The sequence below is a fragment of the Solea senegalensis genome, linkage group LG8 (genome assembly GCF_019176455.1).
Source record: "Solea senegalensis isolate Sse05_10M linkage group LG8, IFAPA_SoseM_1, whole genome shotgun sequence".
Taxonomy (NCBI): domain Eukaryota; kingdom Metazoa; phylum Chordata; class Actinopteri; order Pleuronectiformes; family Soleidae; genus Solea; species Solea senegalensis.
Genome location: NC_058028.1, coordinates 7,323,893 through 7,349,335, shown reverse-complemented (window position 1 = coordinate 7,349,335; position 25,443 = coordinate 7,323,893). Strand labels below are relative to the sequence as shown.

Sequence of the window (25,443 nt, the reverse complement as noted above, 5' to 3'; positions counted from 1 at the left end):
AAGGTTACCTGACTTTATCTGACAGGAACCAAATGTTTACCTCCGCCAAGAAGATTATGTTTTTAGCTGCTTTTTGTCTTTTTGAGTGTGTTTGTTTTCCTTTGACTGTGAGCTGCGTAACTGCCTTCAGTGCATGTCTGAAAGCATTGGTCTTAAGGACAGATTTTTGTTAATGTGTACGTTATGGTCCAGCAAAGAAACGATGAGAATCTGATGATGATCCAAACACAGATCCAGATTTAAACACGAAAGACAGGGTTGATGCTGTGGGAAACTGAGCAGCTTGGGCAGAGGTTGTTCCTGCAACTGTTTGCAGGTTCAGATTTAGGAATTGTTTCATATCAAGCGAGCTGTGACGATGACACAAGCTTTATTACATTTTTTATCGTCACCATGACAAAAAAAGAGCATTCCAGCATTGGGGCACGTCTTCACTTTCACAATAATAAGTCCTGTGGTCGTTCAGGTTGTTGGTCATTAGCTGTTAACATTATGTCAAGCTCTATTTTTTGTTTACAGCACTCACAGCAGCAATAGCAACGCCAGTTTGCTGCCTGAACAGAAGCATTTTAAAGGACTTTATGGGCCAGAAGCAAAAAGTACCTAGTTAGCTGTACATTGAACCAAAGTACCTCCCCAACCTATTAAAAAGTTTGATGCACCAGTGAACTTGGTGTGACGCAGCGCTGATTTGCTCTCACTGTTCAGACACACTGGCGTATTCGTGCCATTGGTGAAGTGGTGCAATGAATGAATGAATGAATGAATGAATGAATGAATTTGATGGCTGTTAAAGATAATCAGGAATGATTTTGGTAAAGAAACCACCAACAGAACGTAACAGTATTATATACACTTGGCATAATTTGTCTCCGCAAATAACAGGACCTGAAAGAGGACAAATACACCTCATATCTGTTTAAGGATTTTCTTTTCCCGAGCTTCAAATTTCAAAGAAGCAAAAAAACGAATTGCAGGATAGTAGAAATCAAATGACACCACGGCTGAACGCGTGTGACAACAACAGCATGCATGCAAGCGCTTTAATAGTAATAAACTTAATAAATCAAAGGGGCTATTTCGTCACACGTGCACTTCATCTAGCTTTGATCGAATTAACAAGAAAAACCCTGTTCAGAGTACACGGACCCTGCTCCGTTCGGCGCATTCCTCTCTACTTGCTTAAAAAGCCTTCTGCTTGCATCATTTGTTTATTCACCATGGTCTTCAGTCTCTTCAGATCCCTACAATTATACATACTGAAAGACACCTCTGATGTCGGGACTTTTGAGCTGCGGTTGATGTTTGCGGCGGAGAAGTTAAAGCTTCTTCTCCCCGTGAATGTTTTTCCAAGTCTCTCGGAGAACGAGTGCCAGCGAGGCAGCAAGTGTTATATGTAAATTGATATGAAAGAACGACTCGGTGAAGTTTTCTGAGCTGATGTTTACTGCTTTTTGCTGCTCACATAAGCAAACGGTAAACTGCTGATGACTCGCTTCAGTGGGAGGTGGACAACTGTTAAACTGGCATCACCCTAATAAAATGCTGTCGGTGCTGGGGCTTATTTTGCTCATTTTTGAAGAAACAAGCTGTGTGCACAGAGTTTCCGAGAGAGTTTTCAGGTTGTGAAGACGGTGGCTGATGCAGTCACATTGTGACGTCTCAGTTTCTCAATCTCGGTGTCATTCAGTTTTCATAACACAGCCACCTGAGCACTAACCCTGCTCTAACCATAATAAAAAGCCTCTTTAACCCTCTTATGACCATCGAGATAATGAGGCTGCCTGGATTTATATTGATTTTATGGCTGTGGTATTGCCAATAAATGTTCAATGAGTGCTTCCGTCCGTCAGTCTTGTACCGCTTCATCCTCCACAGGATGGTCGCGCAGGATGCTGTGCCAATCTCAGCTGACATAGGGCAAAAGGTGGCGGTCACACCCCGGACAGATGACCAGTCCATAGTTTTTGAATTTTAGAGATATCACAAACGGTCTAGGAGTTACGGTAATGAGAAGTACGCATGCCAAATCCTGTCAGCGAAGACAGGATGGTCACAGAAGGGTTAAGACTCACCATTCACACAGTTGCAATGATAATAATAAAGATAAAGATAAAGATTAAAGCTGGGGTAGGCAACCTCGTTTTGGCTCTATTGATCAATAATTTCCTAATAATCTCATGTAAATCAAATGATCTGAGAGAGAACAAGACATCTACATCACCTCTAGGCTCTCTTTCAGACCCATGACTCGTGATTTTGAGCAATCACAGTTCTGATAGTTCAGCGAAAGAGGATGTCTTATTGGCTTCTCTTCCTAGTAGCTGAAAATACCCTTCAATGGAAAGGTCATTGCTGCAGAATCGGCAACACTTTTGTTGAAACGCAAACAAAAAAAATGTGAAAAGAGTCTAAAAGATACTTGGAACAATAAATGCAATAAAACATGGCGATGTGGGTGGAGTGTTTTAAAAATGGAGAGATTGTCACCAGTCATCTGTCACATGGAGCATTATAATCTGTCAGTCCCTGTTCATTTGGTGGGAGGGGCTTAGCACAGAAAGTTTCCACGGTGGCCTGGAAGTGCAAACCATGATTACAAAACGTGAAACACCTTTACAATTCTTGAAACAAATTTCACACATGCTATTCTGCTATAAACAAGAGACACAAACCAGTTACATTTTTTTTGCGTCATTTACAATAGTCAATCAGCCATTCTTAGCACCACGTCCACTTCCTTTCAACCTGGCTTTCCAAAATACGAGCTTCGGCTTATTACTATTTTCACTGTATCAGTTAAATCTGTAAAATACAGTAAATGTTTTAATGCCATTCCACAAGCCTTGTCTTGGCAGTTTTTATGTTAAATAGTACGTTGAATATTATGTGTCTTACAGAACATTTTTAAATAAAGAAAAGAAATGACCACTCACCAGGCCACCGTAATTTATTGACCTGGGAACTCAACACTCAAATAACAGTCCTGCCTACTACAACTTAACGGTCAGAAACTAAAAGTTCTGTCCTGCTAGTATGTTTTCCATTTCACCGCTGAAAACAGAGGCATTCACTTTTTATGAATATGCATGCAGTCCATGACGCTACAAAACGGAGGCCGCTAACATAGCTCAAAAGCCTCCTACATAGTTTTTTGTGTTCATTATGCGTTTACTCCCCAGGCCTCCTATTGTTATTTTGGAATTTACCTCTTCATACATATTAATCCTAATGGGGGATTCACTCAGTGAGCAGTTTTTTGAAATACTGTAATAGCTTGCCGTAGTTGGGAATTTAATGAGCATAAAGTTAACGTCGTACTTCAGTTGTGATATATTGGAAAAAAGCAGGCTTCATATGCCTCCAGACTGAATACAAAATGGACCTCAAGTGTTTACTTAATTCACAGTCTAAATATATTGTGCGCTGCTCAATTATATTGATTGATAAACACTCAGCGGTAACCTTTCCAGCTCCAGTCTACGTGCCCTGTAATTTACAGATATCGAAGAACGGCGATAAACAGCTCCAATGAGTCATGTTGGTCAAGTGAGATGGAGTGGTGTCAAATTAAATCGCGAGCTGAAATGGCTTCAGTGATTCAAGCTGTGTGATGTTCAGGAGTTTTCTGATGAAGTTTGTTGTCAGATACTATGTGTATTTTTATCGTCTTCTTTTTGTTAACAAAGGGCACGGAGCTCAATAGTTCTTTAAAAAGGGACAAATCCATTGTGGGCTTATTGTTTCTGACACTAGTCATTAAATCAGTGTTGCAGCTTCTAACCCCCAAAGTGTGCAAACTGTTTGATGCTGCCAGATACACAACCGATGCATCTTTCCTCCACTGTGAAATAATTCATTCATAAAAGATGTGTCGGGTGGCAACGCGCTAATTGTTTAGACTCCAGGAAGAATGAAAGGACGGAGATTTGAGGGTAATGTTCCCGTTCATGACTTGTGTTTGCGCCACAGTGAGTCATGTCTGGGATGCATTCATCAGATTTTCAGGCGGCTTCAACAAAGTCATAGCAGGGTGGCTGTGTTTGACATTTATTCTGTGAAGAAGAAAAAAAACTGTACACAACATTCATTTAAAAACAGGAGGAGAGCACAGTGAAGCGTGGGTATCTGACCTAAACCCACTTGGGACTGGACAAAACTGGACAAGACGGACCAGGTTCAGACAAATTTTGAAATTGTATTCTGGTTTGGTTAGCGTGAGGTCAGTTTGTGTGGCACCTTTTCATATTTGCTCTGTGTATGTTTTTCAATAGGTCTGGTTTAGACAGGAAAATGTGACCCAAACTGCACTCTACACCAGTTTTACTCAAACTTTTTATTCCAAGTAACTGAGAAAATATTGAGTTCTTAAAGTAACACCATTATCATCAACGTGTAAAAAGGGAGGTATATACAGTCAGTTTAGACCATTTATGAACGTATGGAGCTCATTTCAAAGACATGATTATCCAACTGTGTAATGCAAAGAAGAAATAAGTAGCCCAAATGACTCAGCTAAAATGCTTTTGCTGATTTTTATTTACATTTTTACAGTAAATGAAAATCAGACAGTGACGCATGGGATAAGATATCTGTCCGATATCTGATCCAGCGATTTTGACCAGTATCGGACCAATACTGTTACTGGCTGATACCGATTCCCATCCCTAATATTAAGAGATGTTTTAATTCTTTGTGACTGTTGGAATCCACAAAGTAAATGAAACAATTGTGAGGCAGGACAACACAGTTGGCGTTTTAAATCAATAACATCTGTCCTACAATGCTGAAGATTATTTACACGTATTTATGTAAGTCTTGATGACCACTCAAAGTGCTTTGCGCTACAGTTTTGTCTGACCTGTTATCTGCCATGAATTCGTCAATGAAGTTCTTCCATATGTTTCACACTGGTTTTTGTCAGCTGCTTCAGAAAAATGGAACATCACTGACACACTGTGTGTCTCGTTTTGAGCCACAAACATGAAAACCGGTGACAGCATGAAGACTACAATGTAGAGATGAGGTGTGTGTGTGTGAGAGTTCCAGTAAGAGAGGTGCCCTGTAGGCATATTCAGCTGTCTGTCATGGTTTCATATAGGGGCAAAAAGGTCTTTTTTCGCTCATTTATTTATGATGAACCGTTCACTTACTGTCATACGAGAGAGCCCGGTGTTTTCCACATCCACACACTGTGTGCATCTGGTTGACAGAAGAAGAAAAAAAAACAGCAGGAATGTGCAGATAACCAGAAGGTTTCATTCTGGTCTCTTGAGTAATTTGAAAGCCTGTCTCAAATGAACATATGCTTGCTAGAATGTATGAAATCTGTCGAGTGAACGAGTGGAGTGTGCTGCTGCTATACATTGAGTGGGTGTGAACTTTCATCTGCAGCAGGTCCTGAAATGAAACCCCCGACTCTCCCTCCTTCCTCCCCCTCTCACTCACTCACCTTTCACATCTGGAGTGAATATGTGAACTAAAAATAGACGGGACACCGACTGATGAGAGTTAGTGAAGCTCAGAATTTCAAAACATATGAAGAGAAGACCTGTATACCTCCAAGTGAGCCGCCTTCTCCTTGTGGAATGTGAACTTGCACACTGTATATTCAAGGTGACTCTGTTGCACTGGAGACACCAGTAGCCCGATATGAGCATGAAGCGTTTTATTGTCTGCTGGCTTGGCGCGTGGCCAGGCCTGAAATCTATTTGCTTGTTCCTGTGTGATTGGCTTACGACACAAGTGTTCCATGAGAAGACTTCCCCCGTTCAATCTTTTGAGGAAAAGATTTCTGCTGTAATTCCTTCTTCTGATAACCCTCTCAGCCGCGTTAAAGAAACAGTGAAAGGGGTTCGAGTTCTGCATGGTTTGAGAAGGTTCAGCGCCGCTAAGCATGGATGGCATTTCGGAGTGGAAGGGCAGTGCCCTCATGTTGTGGCTTTTGGAGTGCCGGTCATATCCCCATGGGAGGGGAGCCTTTTATGGCTGCGCTGTAAAACAGATAATGTTTTCCTGTTGTTGTTGTTTTTTTTCTGTTTGTTTGAAGAGAGGAGAAAGGAGGTGCTTTTTGTTACATTGAAACTAATTTACTGCACAAAGATTTTGCTAAATCTAATTGTGGCACTTAAGTACAACTTTGGAACAATTATCTTCAATCACGTTCACTTTAATGATCATTTGTGCCTTCGAATAACACTCAAATCTGTAAATGGTTTTATTGTTGTTGTTGACTGATATTTATTCATGGCCTGTTTTGAGAAAGTACTACGAACCACCTGTTTACAAAGTCAGAAAATTCATGGAAAATCACAGACCAGATGTTACGGTTATAAATATGATGAGTCAAATATCATTTTTTATACATTCTTAGACAAAATAGAGAGGACATATAATGTTAGATTATGCACATTTGTTTTATTTATGATCAATTTCAGCATACTCTGCATAGACTTACATACAAATGTACCTCTTTTCCCAGAGAATGCATCTATTATTTATATCCAGTTGTTGGTCACACACTGAAAGGTGGCCCATATTTATGGGCTTACAACAGTCTATAAAAATAAAGAGCAATTATCTAAGATAAAATACACGGATACACTCTTGATCTATGGACATTAGAGCTATAAAATATAAAAGATAGAAGAGCTATAAAGGATAAAATGCCATCATGCGCTGATGATAAACATCTAACACAGATTGAGCTATAGGTGAAAATAGGTACTACATGGTCTCCATTCATAAGTCTTAAAAACACATCAGGTCGTTGAAATTGTGCAACATACTAGACAAACATTGCATTTTGTTTCCCAGACAACGAAGGTGACATTTCCTATTCCTCTTCTGCGATTGAATGGAAGTCTAGTTTTCACTGCCAGAGGGCAAGAAGCCACATTTCAGCCAGGCACAGACCTGTCTTTGTGCTCTGGTCAGGTTTAGCAGTGGCACAGTCCTTAGGGTTAGTGAACAAAAGAAATCAAGTTTCTTAGTTTAGACCGAATTTCTTCTGACTTCTGTTTGTGTTTATAATCATTTCTGTGAAGTTTTTTCAATCCGTCCAGGTTATGGTCACCTTCAGTAGATACTGTAGCCGTGGGCAAGTCCAGTTGCCTACAGCGTATATTGAAGACGTGTTCATAATCCTCAAATAGTATCATTTTAATTTGGAAAAAACACTTTGCAAATTCACTTTGCACATCCCGTGTCCAAGGATAACTACTTTCAAAAGACTTCTGAGCATGGTTGTTTTCTCATCCATAGACTCCATATACTGTAAAATGGAATTTTAGGTTCCAGAACATAAAGCCAGTTTGAAAGTGTCTGAAAATCTGTATTTATTTGAAAAGCCATCAGGATGTAAAGAAGTCTGGTTGTATGTCAGTTCCTCAGGGTCCACTCTGGACAGGTTGCTAGTCTTGTGTGGAAAAAAAAAGAAAATGGTGCTGGCCAAAATAGTTTACACAACTACAAGTTAAGGAGACAGGAAGCTTAGTTCAGCTACTTCAACTGCAAATTCAAAAATCCATCAATATGGAAAAGCCCTGCTTTTCTCTTGTAATGAACTTAACAAACTTTACATTTAATCACTTTTAAATATTCAGTGTCTGTGTTTTTTTTTACATCTCTTAGTTTTGAATTGAAGAACCAAACTTGTAAAACAAGCTGTAGTAGGCAAGCACTTATACTTCAGAGCCTTCTGGCAAATCCCTGACAGGCTGGAGATTCAACGAGCGGCAACATCATTATTTTTCACTCTGTAATAAGCACAAAATGCATCGTGTAATTCTGTTTTCCTTTGCCTGCTCCTCTGCGAGACGAACAAAAACCCTCGTGGTACCTTAAGTGCTGACTTGTAGCTTTGTGTTGCTTTTATTTCCCCTGATGAGGGTTTTCCTCTGGTTTACATTTTTTCCTCAAAAGCCTTTAAACACATACACTTTCACATAATTTATCCGTGCCACAGAAGTGAAACCAAATGTTATAAACTGTGTTCCAGCCTGCTGCTGCTGCTGCTGCTGCTGCTGCTGCTGCTGGAGCTGCTGGATTTAACAGTACAGTAACTCCACACTGTGGGTACCTTGTGCGGCGGCCTGTGAACTGAGGAATGTCCCACTGACCCTGAAATAACAGTGAGCAGTGAAATGAAAGCAGCCATTGTTCCAGGCGGCATGGATGGTGCCTTATTTAATGAATGTCTACAAACTATTTGGAACGAAACACTATCAAACCTGCGTGTTTCCCACCCATGCAGCTAAAATGAACCTCTGCGTCGGCCAGGAAGTCACTGAGTTTGACATAACTCACATCGGTCACTGATGCGTGTATAAAAATAACCCCTCTTAAAATACAGATACACGGAAACTATGGATACAGTATAATTATTAGAGTAAACGTTAAAGAAAGTGGGTCTGCCATGGAAGAATTAAACTGATAAATGGAAAAACTAGAAATGGTAAAAGCAATCATTTGATTATACATCTTGTTATTGTTATTACAAAATACCACCATACAGTGTTGATATAGTGATAAAGCATTGCTCAAACCTTGATGCTTAATATATATATTCACTTTATTTTATGTGGGAGTTTGAAATGACTCTCGGTTCAAGTTTCCTCACTTTCACATTGAGGACAGATATGTCTTTGAATCAGGTTGGCGTCTGTCGGCCTTGCAACAAGACCAATCATTTCACCGAGAGCAAATGGAATGCCACAGCAATGTTTGACATATTTGTCCGTCTTTGATCAGAGGGCAGATTGTTAGCTTTTTTAAGTAGTACTGCTTGCTATTCCAGTCACGATTCTCCAAATCCTTGGTTCGATTAGATTTTGGACTTTAAGATCACAATTTGATTCGGTTCTTTATCTCTTTTAGCAAAAATGGGTCTGCCTTTTTTAGACTTGTCTAGTTTAGTCTAGAACTATTGGTTTTATGTCATGATAGGTAATTCAAATTTTTTTAAATTCCCATTTCAATTGTCTACATGAGCGACATAATGTCCATCATTTGTTTTCAATGTACCACACTAAGGCCTTATTGCAGGGGTGTCCAAACTTTTTTTAACCAGGGCCATATTTGATAATGTGAAGATTTCCGGGGGCCAATGGTCCTTTTTTTATTATTAATTATTGTCACAATTATAATTTTTACATGGAAATGTAACCAAATATGTCCCTTTCTTTCCACATCTGGAGTCAAATAACATAATATGAGATGACTCAGACACTAGTCTGAGAAACAGTAGAGACACAGTCTCCACTGTATTTGAAATTAACCCGTCGTACGTCATCACACGGTATAAATGGCATGTCATTATGAGATTATTACTCTATAAACAGGATAGCAATGTCTGATTTGGGTATACAAAGCATGACACATGGTGTGTATTGCCACCTGATGCTTTTCATTTTCACATATGCAATTTAGTTCAGGGTTGTTGTTTTTTTTTGCTGCTTTCAGGAGCAGCTCACTGCGAGGTAATGAAAATGATTTCATCCATTTATCCTTCCTCCGTGTATGTCAGTCCGTTTGATGTATAACTCACTGTTTCCCCCTTCACCTCTACAAAGATTCTGTTAAAAATGAAAAACACCTGAGGCAAAGAACAAAGCCTGCGTCTATCCTACAGATTTCTCAGCAGAGAGCCAAAGTTATTTTATCAAAGCGAGCCATGTTGACTCGGTGTATCCATCACATCACATGTTGGCCGGGACAAAGCAGGAGGACAAATCACAGCGGCGCGGAAGAATGTCACAGGTTTATCATGGCGCACTGTGGCGATCCCTCTCGTCTGTCTGCTCCCTGCGTGTTACGTGTCACTTGAGCAAAGCAAGGTCACACATTCCTCTGATGGAAAGCATTTTCACCGACTGACGCAAACAGTCGGTCCGACGACAGCCGTGCGTTGGAAAAGTGCCGAGACCTCGAAGTCGGACAGTTGCAAGACGAAGAGCCGCTCGCCGACACAAAGCATTTCCTGGGTCCCAGAGTTGAGCGTGCGGAAATACCTCACCTTGTTTTTATGATCCGATATATCACCCTGACGGTTCGCAAAGCATACATTAATTAATTCTTGAAATATAGTCCTTTTAAATATCTTATGTTTCCTAAGCAGACAAATTATCTGACGCACACAGGGTTCTCGGGGAAACTCCACCTGCCGCCTTTACTAACTCGATGACAGCTTCATTTTTTAAAGTCCAATTTAATTTTTATAGTTTAGCATTGTAAATGTTTAGTTTCAGTGCAGCGCGGGGACAGCTCTGCTTTAACACTGGCTCTCACCTCATATTGTAATCTGGCTCTCGCGCGGAAAACCCCCGCTCGTCTTCACTGACAGTAAAGTTTCTTGTTCTGACACAAAGAGTATCACGGGTAATTAATACTAATAAAGCCGTTTGCATGGCGATAATTATGGGCTCCATCTGGAGAATTTGCCGGTTGATTTAAATCATTTATTCGCTCATATTTATATTGATTGTTTTTTTTCGGTTGCATTTCAGTCGAGCTTGTGTTGTCTGTCACCGTGGATGTCAGTGCTTGTCTGTACGGTTTGTGTTTTTTATGACTTTTCCTGAACACGTGTATTGCAAATTGGGTAGGCCAGGCAGGCAATCGCCTGCGGGGCGCCCCTGGGGCACAGCTCATCAAGTTTGTCCACAGCAACAACAATTGTTTTCCGAGAATCCCCTTAAATGTTAAGATCAGCTGTATTCTGGAGGACCCCCCACACCTGAATCCCTTTATGCCTCAAGCTCCAAAAGTCTCTTGAAACACAGCCTGGACTTAAAAGATTTGTTTCAGCCTTTGGGAATCAAGAAAGGTGTATGTTGTGGAACTTTATTGGGAAAAACTGTTCAGAATATTAGGTTTTACTAGGAATAAATGACTTTGAGAATCGAGGAGTGAAGTTTGGAAATCAAGAAAGATTTTGCAAGTACCTTTATAAACGTGCTACGGCATAATTTGTTGTCTAGAAAATGTCACCAAATCTTCCTGATGCCTTTTAGGGGAACTAAAGTATAAGAGTAATCAGTATGACCCTCCATTTTGAGGAGGTTTTGTGACATATTTAACTTTTTTTTGATGGCAGTGATTTTGTCCCAAATTAGGAGTCCTCTTCACCGTAATGTTAATGAGGCAGTGAAGTGGTGCTTGTTGAAAAGTTGGATTTCTTTAACCTTTAGTTGTTTGTCTGTTTGTTTTCTTGTTTAGTATTTCCATGGCAACGACTTTTCACTTAAAGAGCTATTGGCTCTTAACTCAAAATGTCACAGATCGTTGTGCCGTGCAATGGTTCTCAAACTTTTATATAGCAAGTTCCACCGGAGCTCTCAAAGCCACGCCGTTAAATAGACCGAGCAAAGTCAAGTTTTCACAGGAGGCAGATTTAAGATAATTTGCTCTCCCATCATCCTCCTCTTCCTCACATATACTTCAGACACTTGTATTGGTGATATTTAGTTTCTTATTACTTTTTCCAAGCACTCTCAGTTCCAAATTCCTCAGTTCCACTCCGATCACATACCCTGGTGTAGGGTTTCCAATAAAACCCATCTGAGTCTGTAGTTTATGGCTGGCGCGTGATTCCCTAAAACTGTGTCCTCCACAGTAGCTCATGTTTTTAAATTCATTCGATCACAAAAAGGAAATGCGGTTCTGAATGCGGTCAGAAAAGAACTTCCTTTCCAGCAATCGATCCGATCCGCTTAAAGCTACAGGTGCTCATTTTTTCTATCCCATAAGAAACAAAGCGTGACATTTCAAATGAAATACCAATGCTTGAGTGCAACAAATATAGTGCACAAATAATAAGTAAATAATAATTAGGACCTAACCTAACACTTTTAAATGCAGTTTAATCATCGAAACTGTAATATTAATCCAAATCGTAATCAAACGTGAACTGAAACTACTATGAAATGCACAAATTATTCATATGGCACCTACATAACCGGCTCCTAATTGTTTTAATAATAGAATAGAAGTAACAATAGCAGCGCAATCGTAGAACAGTATTTCTGATTTTCCTCCAAGTACCACCAGAGGAAGCTCCACCACAGTTTGAGAACCATGCGTTTTAGAAGTCATGGATATAAAAGCGTAAAATATCAGTGGTGCTTGATTACGGGATAAATCTATCCTTGATACCGGCACATTAAAAAAAGTATATACAGGGCAAACTGAAGTAATGAAACCTTTTCAGCAGCTCTCAGGTTGCATTGTGTGATAGAAAGTTTTAAGTATTCCTGACTTTATTAATCTGACTATTAAAAACCAACACTAGGGAAAATATTATACCTTCAGCATCTGCCAGCCATGATGAGTTGACAGACGAAAATGAATACATAAATAAGATGTATGCATTTCTCTGATTTAACCTTCATCTTTTTATAGGACTGTTTTTTGTTTATGTGAAAATACAACTCTGTCTGTGCTGTAGAAAATTGCAGTTCTGCTCTTTGAATACCAGAGTCCTTACAGAGAGTGTCTGTTGGATAAACGCACACAGACAACACAAACTACTGCAACTCTTAAACTCAGGTATCAACGAGCAGTGCTGTACATCACAGGCAGCCACGCTGTACTTAAATAACAGAAAATCCTCTCCCAAGCTCCCAAACCAGGGACTGTCTCAATTTCAGCGGCTGCTTCGTATCCAGGCTTAGCAGCTCGCTCTCTGATGAAAAGTGTAGGGCAAATGTGTCACTTTCTGCTAACACGGTGTGACCGTGTTGTGTGACTTTGTCTGCCGAAGGTTTTTTTTTTAATTTTTTTTATTTCATAGCTCATAAAAGTGAGCAGCGGATGAGTTCCTCAGCTTGCTGCGGGTGCCAGTGCTGCAGCAGATAAAGATTCAGCTCTGCAATAAGACACTTAGTCCCTGACACAATCACACACAAACACAACAGAAGTGACTGCAAGAACAACTGTCGCACTCCCTCTCTTTTAACAAAGGTCATGTCACAGCGTCGGTACAAAATTGGACATTTTATTCCGTGATAATGATGAGAGCGATTATTGTTTATAATTCGTTTAACTCGCGCATGGGGTTGTGGGGGCTTGCTTACGCTTGCTTTAATGAGTTTGACGAATCCCTTTCATTTTCTGCCGCTGTCATTGTAGTTATTGGTGTGAGTTTTCCTGATAATTTCATTTGCAGCTGCTGGCTACCATCAGCTGTTGTGCATTTTAAGACAAAGACATGCAGATGTTTGGCACTCGGGCAGGAAAACGTGTACCAGTAGCACTTATTAACATTCCTCAAAGACACTCTTTGGCTCCTCAGTCCCAGATTTAACGCTTAATAAATTGTACATTCAAATCAGCTGTGTCTCAGTCTCAGAAGGTTCAGTCGATCATTCACACATGACACTGAACTTACGTGAGGGACCGACGGGAAACTATAATCACTTCTGAGAATGAAGGCCACTGTCAGTGTGCATGGTTTTTCAAGGTGAAAGAGGAACCGTTGTGGGAGTAGACACTGACTGCACAATAAAACGCCTAATGAATAATGACACCATCTGTGTTTAGATTGGTTTCCTATAAACCTCGCTATGAAATTCTGTCCCACCACCAGGCAAGGAATTTTCACAGAAAAGAGACTTGACAGAGACAATAAAGACTTTTTTTTTGTGTGTTTTTTTTGTTATGGGTTTTCCCGGTGACCAGGCCAACTCTGCAGAGAGTTTCAGGACTTCACTGACGCACACATGGCTTCAAAGTGTCTCGATTAATGCGGGATTCCTGTGACATGTTGTGTTGCATTGTGTTGCCGGTTTCACCGTCGGGTGGCGGTTGCGTCTGGTTGTGGGGAATAGGACGCATTCCTACCACAGAAGAAGAGAACGATGCTACAGCTCCCTCGGACACGTCTGAAGGTCCGTCGGACGTTTTTTTTTTTTTTGTTTGGTAGGCGTGGCTTAATACTCCACCTACCGGTGGGGCGGAAATTCAGTTCTCGCATGCGCTGTCCACACGTACCCAATGCGCTCTTTGTGGCATTGATGATGCAAATCTGAATGTGATGTGATCGTAGCAAAGTGTGACCAAGAATCAAGTAACAATTTCCGAAGTAACCAGGTCGTTCAGTTTTCTCGCTCACCAGAATTAAAAATAAATGCACATTCATATCCACTCGTGTTGAGGTAAAGTACAAGTTATACATCCATTTTACGTTGAGGGCCGTGGCAGAGGTCCAAGTGCAGAGTGAGAATCAAAGAGGCAACAGTCTTTCTCTTTCAAGTTGGTGAGCATTTACAATACTTTTGATGCTGTTGAATGGTTGAACTGTTTCTGCAGAGGCCAAAAGTTACTGTGTTGTCACTGGACTTTCTGCTCCACCCGCCGGTCAAGCTGCTTTACTCTCTAAATCAAATAAGTTCAGGCCAGAAACCTGCATTAGATGAGATCTAAAAATGTCAGGGAGTTTCTCACCTGTTTCTGTCAAAGGCTGCTGAATTTTCAAAGCTGGTATATGGAATCTTGACAACTCTTCAAAGCCAAAGCGTTGCCTTTTTCCCAGAACTTTCTTCTCTGCCTGGAAGCTTCCTTAGATGTTCTGTGCAGAGAGTGAAATTGATAAACCTGGTGTTTATGTATGCATTTCCATATGGAAGGTTGATTTGCAGTGATGCAGTCGGGCTTATTGTGTATGAAGTTTGGATTTTCATTGTGAAGACGATGTCAAGATGAAACAGGCAAACCTTGTATCCTGCTCCCAGTGAGTCACCGCTTTGCAGTTAAATGCTCCAAATGTTAACCTACAAGCATAAATCCAACTACACATTTCCCCTGGAGTGAATGTGACATATGTGACACTTCACGACAAAGCAGCTCCAGCATGCAACATTCGTCTGCTCCAACACTTCACCCCGCACACATTACTTGGCACAGTTTGCAATGAAAAAGCGTTGATCACTTGGCAAGTGTGTTGAGAAGTCAAAAAAGTCTAATCATAGCACATAACTCCTCAAAAGTGGCTCTGAAAAACCAAAAACCCTGATCCCAAAGTTCTTCCTTGACAATCTATCTGAACTACTGTGATCACCTGCTAGTGAATGGAGGTAGGCCGTTGGGTGACCATAGCAACCATTTTAACTTGAGCTTCCATTTACATAGTTGACTGAAATGGATATCATTTTGGATTTTCTTAATTTGAGTAATGGTTAGCGCAAATTGCAGCTGTGATAGAGTGAAGGGCAGATTGCAGTCTGGACCTGGAGGCTTAGTTCTCTTTAAATGTTTGTTTATTCCATGAAAATTGATTCACTTCCATTGTGAAGCCTCGATATTTGCAATTTGACCAGCAACATGACAGATTTTCAGTCAACTGCAATCAGGCTCCTATTGGACGACACTAGCAATCACATTGGTGTCCACTCATGTGTGCTGTGCTTTGTTGTGTTTTTTCCTCTACATGAGCACATCATTTACAAAACTGACATCATGTGCTGTTGAAGAAGAGCTGAAAGTAGTGACGGGGACTGTGGTTGCAACGATTGTTTTCATAAAAGTGTACTGTGTTTAGTGCATAAAATGTCAAAAATGTGGAGCCAAACCTTGATATGACCATGTTCACAAACGTCTTGTTTTGTCAACAAACCAAAATGATCCAGTTTGAATGATTTATTTATTTCTTATATTGAGCAAAGAAACATGCTTAATATAAAATATGTATATTTAAGAAGCTGAAAAATCATAAAACTTATGAATGATTAATTGAATAATCATTACAACCCTATTTATGACTCATCAGGAAAAATAAATCAAGTGAAAATTCCCTCGCTCATTTCCCCAAATGCTTCTTTTAACAACCGGTGGAGTCTCCCCCTGGTGGTTAACTGCTACGTCCATCCCTACAGAAATGATTGTCTGTGTTGGAGAACCTGTGAATAAAGGTGTGAGATTCTTTGGGGAAACAAATGAAGAAGGTTGCACATTCCATTGTAAAGTATATTATTGTTTAGTGCAGATTTCAAAGGGAAATATAATTCAGTTCACTCCGTGCTATTCAATTCAGCCTGGTCTTTGTGGCATTTTGATCTGTCGCTGCAAATTAACCCCAGTGCAGCACTTTTGATCTGCTTGATATTTATACTATAGTAAAAGCAGGCGCAAGGAAAATAAAGCACGTTGACATTCCTCCCCCTGTCCGCTAATGAAATTGCTTAGCACTATTGCATCCTTCTAAGCATCGCACTATGCTCGCTCATGTGGATTTTATCCTGTTGCAGGGGGCTTTCGGCACAATGCCACTTTGAAAGTAATCCAGTGTGCCCTAAATAAGTTTGCCTCTTGTCAAGTATAAATACACAGATCACATTATTGGAAAATAATAATTAAAATCCAGTCTCCCGTCTTGAGCATTTCAAATCTTGAAATCCTGACACCAATCAATACAACACATTTGGTTTAGGGGGCAACATGTGCTAATGAGTGCTACCACTCCACTACTGTACTGATATTGTACTGTATTTGTTTTCATCCCATGTTGAAGCGTGAATTTAATTTCAGCGTGTGATTATTTTTGCTCAGTTTCAAAGTATTAAAAAAAGTGAGGATTTAGCAAAGGTAGCTCAGTGGTACGGCAAGTTGTCTTTCAACTGGAAGGCTGTGGGTTCAATTCCTGCCTCTGCTAGTCTATGTTGTGTGCCCTTGAGCAAGACACTTAACCCCATGTTGAAGTATTTGTACTTTGTTACATTACAACACTGAGAATTAGTGACATCAGCAAACACCGACTTCAACAAATGGAGCGCTCCTTCCATCACCCTTAACTTTACTAATGGTCGCTTTTCCACTGTTTTGTTTTGCTTTTCCATTAGGCATAGTACTTGACACCTGGTACTTTTTTAGTACCTGCTCTGGTGAGGCGGTTCCAAATGAGCTTCGCCCATACTTAATGTGATGATACTAAATATGACATCCTCAGACTGTTGGCTACAACTGTATGGTGGAATAGCGCCATAAGCTCATCAGGAAACTACAGTACGCTGAATGCCAGAAAGGATGTAAACACTCTTTCACACCCTCTCTGCTGTTCCTCAATTCTTCTTCATTGGTGGAAGCATCCGATCTATGTGGACAGGTCCTTTCTTACTTGGTTTTTTTGCACTAAGGCTTCACTTTACAAATCTAATGCACATCTGTTCAAGCTGCTGTAGAAACGATGGCAGCATCCGTAAAGCAAGGCCTTTAACTTAAGTACCTATAAAAGGTGTATTTTAGGGTGGTTGAAATTAAGCCTTTTTTTTATTTTAAAGCAGTTAAATACTTTAATAAACACACTTATGGGTAGTGTATGTGCCAATAAACCCCCCTATATATACGTTGCACCCTGGACCTTTAGCTGATAAAGAAACTGCTATTAATATTACTACAGCACATTTACAGCGTGATAATACTGCAGGTCCAATTAGACTCAAAGTATGAATGATGAGATGGAGGAAATTGTCACACTGACATCGTGCGATTCTCACTGTTGACACATGATATAACTGCAGGATTATAACAGTTGGATTTGATGACCATCAAGTGTCTACATTACACTAAATGGATGTCACTTTTAAGTAAATTGTCTTAATTGCCTCCGACGTACCTTCCTGTCAATTTATCGTCCAATTTACAACCCATCTACTGACGGCCTGTAACACAGGTTATGTTTTATGGGAATAAGATTCATACAAGCATTCACATTTGTAATAAACAACGTGTGTGTTGAAGCTCTTTTTGCGGTTTAAACATGACCTCAATTTCTACATATTTGAATGCAGAAAATGACGACAATGTAAATTCACATCTATCTTCCATTATATTTATATTTGGGAACATCTAAAAAAAATGAAAAAAATAACAACTAATGACACTCTTTCATATCAACAAATGTAAATTGGGATACGTCTGCGTAAGGTTCATATCAGTTGGGTTTTATTGGCTAACTGCAAAGTACCTAAGGAATACCTCAGTAAAGGTGAACGTGTTCAACCTTATCTAGAAATGAGTCTAAAAAGATTTAATATTGATATTTGTTTTAATTTATCCAATGATTTTTCAAAGAGATGAATATTATTAAAGTACATTTAATTTCCCCTTTCTGACAGAACAATGACTCTGAACATATAATACCAAATACTTGTTATGGTGTAATTACTATAATTCGAATGTGCAAAGTGTGACAATATTTGAAGGACCACAAACACCACAGTGTAATTAAAGTATATTATTTTAACAAAGGTTCAAATTAACAATACAATACATCATTGCACATACAAAAGGCGGACAGATTGCAGGTTCGGAGGGACCGAAGTTTCCTTTTGAAGTTGCTCGTCTCTTGTTGGCTGATGGAGCAGACAGGGTTATTTTGGGACAATGTGCCGTGATTAATGGTTCAAAACAGAGACTCCCGAGACGCTGTGTGTTCAGATGACTGCAGCCGGGTAGCTGATAGTCCTTCTGAGCCCACACCTCTAAATTAGTGTTGGTATCATAGCTGTATTATAGAGCTCAGTCCTTACTCTCACCACACAAAATAACACCTTAAATCAGCCGAAGAGCCGTGTCGTTTGTGACAGCAACTCCCGTAACTCCCGGCCCCCGCCACTCTCATGTCATCTGATCGTGGTGGATGAAAACCCATCCACGGGAAATTCACTAGCACCTTAATGGCACCTCTTCAAAATACTCACCTGCAAGGATTGAGCACAGACCATAATTGGCACAATATATCTCACCTTATCTGCTTCCGTCTGAAACAGGGACGTAGAGACCTTTTTTACCTCCGTCGTGATGCAGCGGATATCGCCAGTGTGTGTGGTTTCAAGCCTCGGAAATTTAAATGCATCACAGGCTGCGGTTGTAAAGCTTCCTCATCTGCTCTGCTGTGTCATATTTCTGCGGGGTTTGACAATGCCGGTGCTTTGCAGCTCGCATAAAAAAAAGCCTTCATTTTCTTCGATCAAGCAGGACAATTGTTGAGTGCTCCGTCGCTTATCTCTGCTGTACTCATTTCAGAACCTCACAGTACAGCATTGTTCATTGTCACAGGTTTAAGAGATACTGATGGGTGTGATTGCTCTGTCCTCCACTCGTGTTTGGACTCAAAGCATCTGTATTTGACTCGCGCTGGGTAATTCGCGGCGCTCTCATTTTCTGTGTGCCTTACACTCACATGTGGCACATTTGAAAGAAGCAAGAGCTTTGTACTACAAGTGAGCGATTAGCAAGCTGTGATGTTTCTTTCCTCTGATGTTTAATCGTTCAGAAAGTTACTGTAAGTCACATCAGATGTTTGGTTCTGACATCTGCCTGTTTCGTCTTTCTGTTTCATTTCAGATTCAGAATGCAGATGATGTTTTGATTACACCCCTGGAAAAGTTCCGGAAGGAACAGATTGGCGCAGCAAAGGTAAGAGACCACCTACACGTGCAATTAGCAGTTGCACAGCGGAGGACGTTGTGTTCTGACATGTCTTGTTTTTCCACTTCTCTCCCTCTTCATCTTCTGTGCAGTATGCAAATGAACGAAAAGTTAATTGTGACACTTCTTAGAGAAGTGGTCTGCTCAGACTGAGGGCGTACAACAAAGATGTCAGACAAGTACTTTCCCAAAGGGGGCTAGTGTCAACGTAGCATATTAAACTGCTCAGTTGTTTTATATTTCTGCATAAATAGGAAACATTTAAAGATTTGGTCCCTTTTAACTTGTCAGTAAAACCTCTCGCTCCCACTAACATGGCTCTCGTCTCCAGTACAAATAGATGATATTCGTGTTTGACGTAGTGTTATCTGCTCCTGCTCAAATTGGCGCTAATGGAAGCGTGACCTCATTTCTTTTTCTTTTACTTCCTTTTGGCAAACTACACACTCAGTCTGTACCTGCGACATTATGACAGGCACTGCTCAAGCAGTGATTTAAAATCATTCAAGTCGCTGTTGAGTTTGAAAGAGTGACTGAAGTAAAGGACATAAAAATCTAACCACTGTAATAAAGTCACTGGTCTTTATGATGCTTTCTTCTGTTATGTGTTGTATTTCCCACTTCGGACACACTGGTTTATTGCACATTTTTGAGGTTAAAATCTCTTCTGGCAATGGGAATAGAGTCTCTCTTTTTTTAGCATACTTTAAAACCCACTAATTGCGGTGCAAAAGAGACACATACTATATCATCACCTCCTGAATCAAAGCCCATTACTCTTACAAAATACATTCATAATGTCATTTATGTAGAGACCGCAGTAAATCAGATTTACATAGTTTTGGTAATCAGATTACTGTTGCCCTGCTACATTCATACCTCATATATTGGATGTAGAGGATTGACATGAGACGGGGTTCTGCAGCATGTTGCTTCGGGCCATCCTGCTTCCATGGTGGATGTGCTGTTGAAACTAGAGTTGACTGCAAAGTAAAAGTGTGGGTTTGTTGCTACAAGCTATGCTTTCATTCCTGGCCAACACAAAGGCATAGAAATGAAAATGCAGCAGCTTGTTTGTGGTCATTCCCTTGGTGAGATCACACGCAGAAACAAGCCGGTAGAACCCGAGCCTTTATACATCTCTCCCACTGAGTTTCTGAGATCACTGCTAACTCCTCACTGGACTTTGAATTATGTGCACATCTTACCATGGCACTGACCCATGTGAGAGACAGCCCGGTCAGAGCCCAGTCCATCTTAATGCTGCAGAGACTTGTCCTCAGTTGGCTGAATACTATCATGTTGACTTTATTGCACTCTGTCTTAAGCCATTCCCTCAAGAAGAGCATGTACAAAAACACTTGTGAAAGATGATCTGAGGCAGTTTGAATCTAGCTTTGCAGCATAGGTAGACGTTCTCAATGCTGGAAAGTGACATGGCTGCTTCGTAGCAGTGCTCTGTCTCTCTGAACTCTGCTGTAATTGGTCAATGGACAGAAAGGCCAAAAGCTACAGAAGGAGCTTAAGCTGTATTTCCATCATGGTACAGTTCAGTTTGGTATAGTACAGCCCTGCATGTTTTCAGGTGTTTTGGAGCAGGGCAACATTAAAACATGCAGGGCACGGGTCCCCGAGGACCAGGATTGGGAAACACTGCAGTACGGTGCGGTTTGGAATGGTAAAGGTCTATGTCAGACTTGCATTTCGACCAAAGAACAGTAAAAACGTTTACTTGGTAGGCGGGTTGTGCTCTGTGCTTGATGGCCTCTTCAGCGAAATACAGTAGCGTGACATTATACCGGTGCATCGACATTGAGCTCTCTCTCTGTCAGATCCCTTGATTTACATTAGGAAATGATTGATCAGTAATGGCAAAAATATGTAGCATATCCCAGCTTTAATTTATTTATTTAAGATAGGTTGTCAGCTACTTGCCAGCAAATATATTGTATCCTACGATAGTTCACTGCCTCTCCATGAGCCCACCTGTAAGGAACAATTCCTCTGCTGTCAAGGACTAACCATCAATCATTCTCCCTTTTAGAGGCCAGACTAAATAATCATTGTCTCAACCATCACATGTAGCTACAGTAATGAAATGGCACATTTCTGCCATCTCTGTCTCTCGCCGCGCCATCACAGTACTCAGTGTTATTGCACTGAGAGTCCTCGCTATGTTTAGAAAATGGTTTCTTAAAAGCCACAACCCCCGTCACTCCCACTACCTCTTATTTCCTCAGACCACTTCCTCCTAATGGCTCTCCCCTCCCACGTCCCTTCCCCCGCTTAACATTAGCCCAACTAGAGTGAGATAAAAGGCAGACTTCACGAGTGGCTGAGCAACTTTCTACAGTTCTGAGAATCTGGAGAGATCTGCAGGCCGCCTGACCCTTCCAGTTAGTGAGCTTCATGTCTGAGGACGGACAGACAGGGAACGCTTGCCTTATTTGGGTATGCTGCGAGTAATCCCACTGAGGTTACGTACCAGTGTATCAGCTTCTTAGGCATAAGCACAACAATTTCATGGCCATAACACACCAGCAGATTGACTGCAGCACTACAGGACATATTAGGCGCAGTCTGCTTCAAACGAGGCTGAACCACGTTTTGGAATAAAACCCTCAATCTTTGCACAGTACACTACAAACACACATTCTGACAGCCAATGCGGACTGAAAAGATTCTGTGTTTTCACTGGAATGTGGATTTCCCATATGTGCTTGCTGCTAAGGTGGAATGGAGAAGTGAATATATTTATATCCTTTTTCTTGTTTCTCTGTGAGTTGAAAGTTGATAAGGTCCCAGACAACAAACACTTTTTTTGGAAGTGAAATAAGGAGTGAAAATTGCCTTTGTTTTGGCAAACCAGTTTGCTGTCACTGCATCAAAATCGTCTGCTGCTTTTCATCCCGCAGTCTTAGCTGTCTGGCTCCGGAAAGTAAAGATATTGTGGAAGTGCCTGAAAACTGTACTTTATTGAATGGTCATCGGGGGGTGACTCCACTGGTTACTAAATGAAGTCTGTTTTCTGTACAAGTCTGTGAGGAAATAAGCCTTTTTTTCGCTTGATTTATGACGTTTTACTGAGGAGTTTATGGTCTCAATCACCAGGTTCTGGTCTTCGTTTAACACAGCGTGATTGTTCTATTGTGGTCTGCCTAAGAGACAAATAGTTGATAAAGCACAGCAGGGGTTGGGGAGTGGACACTCCCCACTGTGTGACACCTTAAGCCTGCATGAAGTCTGATTATCTGATTTAAAAATGAAACAAAATCTTCCATTTTTTCATGTGCATTCACGTATACAAATCATACACAAACAGAAACTGGAAAGTGGAAACACACAACGAAACAAGGATATTTAAAATGCACAGTATAAAACCAAAACAGAACAGCAACAGCGTGTAATGAGTTCTCAAATCCTCAAGAGGGGACAACAATGGCCAGAACTCCTCCAGAATATTCCCGCATATTTCTCATATGTCAATCTTTCTAATGGCAATAACAATTCTATAATTTTTATCAAAAACATCTTTATATGAGGACTTGAATAATCTTTTTCTTTAGCAAAATATGAAGTGACATAAGAAGTCTGTTTGGGCTTATAATTTAATACAGATTTCGTACTGGAATGAACTAAAAATCTAATGTTTATCTGGTAATAATGCCACAACGTAGTGAGAGGTGTTAAATTCTACATATACTCTATATGAAATATGTCTCTTTATTTTTAATTTTTTTTTTTTACTTGTAAACGGGAAATGTATTCTCTCACAACTATATATCTCGATATTTTCATCTAACTCCAACCCCCTCAGTTCTCACCTTAACATTTTTGATCATGTGGCCTTGCTCCACCGTGCTTTTAAATCGGTGAACATTGAACTGAAAGTGGACTTTTAAGAAATGATATCGCAAATTACAAACTGCAATATTAGCCAGAGAAGTCTTAAGGAAATCATGCAGCCCGAGGTGATGTCACAGTTGGTTGTTACTAATTGATGCCCAATGTATTGTAGATATTGACCTGAGGCCTGAATGCTCACAGAGAATTTTTTTTACCCAACTGCCTCAAGCTGGGTCCACATTTGTGTGTGTGTGTGTGTGTTTGTTTTTCTAGTCCTTGAAATTTAAACAAACCCCAGGGATTCTCTCTCAAGGAAAACACCAGGGGGCGTCTAACTGGTGGGTGGCATCCCTGCTCTGTGAAATCTATGACAATAATATATTCTCTTTGTGGGTTCTTCGACATAGGGGTCCTCCTCTCGCTGGGTGTGAAGAATTAGTGCAAACAGACCCAGATGGGAGTCAGATGGCCACTGATAATTTCAGCTGTCCTCGTGCTGCAAAGACAGGCACAGACATCAGATGTGTGTTGGCTGGTTACGGTCTCCAGAGTCAGATATGACATTTGCATTCATGCAAAAAATCCCCAAAATATGCCATCGGAGACGCTGTGGAGTAAAGGGATCAGTCGCAATGGTTTTGGGATGTGTTTTCCAGTTGTGGGCTGCGCCTTATTTTAAAGTGAAACATGTAGTGCATGTACAGTGTGTTTTATAGCTCATTAATCTGGTGTTGGTATAAGTGAATAGGCTGGGAATTCTAGGACTGGGCAGAAAGGAATGCACATTAATTTTAACCCTTAGTGCTCACCCGGCAAGGAGCTGTGCCGCAGGTGCACCCGTGGTAAATTGTAGTGGGAATAATACACAACTCCTTATATGGACATCCTGGGGGTGTGTGTTTATAAGTCACATATTCAGGCTTTAAAAAATGTGGGGGGCGTTTCATCTTCTTATGTGTTCTTGAGTCAAAGTTATGATTCATTTTATATTGCATTTTTAGTAGTGATATAAAGTAGCAATAAATGTGCAGAAGTCACAAAAATAGACAGGCGTGTTTATATAGTTGGTGAAAATATTTTTTCTTTCATCAGATTGCCTAGATTGTGCTGAAAAAAGGATATAAGACACTCTATATTGCACATTCTTATAGCCTCTGTATATACTGTACGTTTTGACAAAGTCATGGATAAAAGCAGCTGAAATGCTCTGTGTTCTCATCGGTTAATTTGTATTATTTGGAACATGTATGAATGTCTTTGTATTGTCTTACATAAACGTTTAGTGAGTATATTTGCATTATTTATGGATCATATAGACTGTGTTGATGAGACACGGCCCACAATTGACAATTCATATAAATAGACATCACATTATCCGTCTCGCTGATAAATATGAAAAAGTTGAATTCGTTTCACTGCTGCTCGCCATTGTTCATCCATCAAGTCCTTCTTCAGTTAGAGCGTTTCTGTTCATGCTCTCCTCATTCCCGCGATAATCATGAAATAGTGGCACTAAATATTGATATTTTTGCACCAGCGGGTCGATGACTGCATCTCAGGAGTTGGCACAACAGTAAACATCCATATCAATATTTATTTCCACCCACACTGTAGATATGCAAATCATGTGGTGAAGTAAACTTTGCATAGTGTCAGTCAATGTGCTATTGATTAATGAAAGAAATGTTAAATTGCAGCACAACACAAGAAAACTGCGGGAGGCTTCAAAGCGCTTAACTAAAACACGGGGAGGAAAATAAATAAAATAAACAAACTTCCATTATCCTCGCGTCTGTCGCATAATGTCCTTGCTCTGTGCAGCACAATAGGGCAGAAAATATCTATCTCACAAGCTCCAGACTATCTCCAGGTTGAAGAGGCTGGCCTTACCCTTAACTGTTTAAATAATCTTTCTATTAATCCATCAGCTTCTTGGAAAAAAGGAGGAAATTTGGTCATAGGCAATAATATAAAATAATAAAAAGGGCCTGTCATGTGCAATTTAGAAATAATAACTGTAAAATAACTTGTTGGAAGGAAGAACCATCGTAACTGGCTTTGTAATCTCACTGTGTTGTTAGTCGCTTGTCTAACAATATGAAAGAACGTGTTTGACGGGCTAATACAATGCAGACCTATGACAATAAAGCCCTGATGCCGACATTGAATAACTTC

At 40.4% G+C, this 25,443-nt stretch overlaps 1 protein-coding gene across 7 annotated transcripts in view; it reads left to right on the top strand.

Moving 5' to 3' along the window:
• LOC122773836 (rho GTPase-activating protein 42) overlaps positions 1–25,443 on the top strand; it is an 82,392-nt gene that overhangs the window by 32,518 nt on the left and 24,431 nt on the right. For all 7 annotated transcript variants that reach the window (XM_044032792.1, XM_044032791.1, XM_044032789.1 and 4 more), the window contains exon 4: positions 19,339–19,410. In XM_044032792.1, coding sequence (XP_043888727.1) covers positions 19,339–19,410 — 72 coding nt within the window. The remainder of the gene's footprint in view (positions 1–19,338; positions 19,411–25,443) is intronic.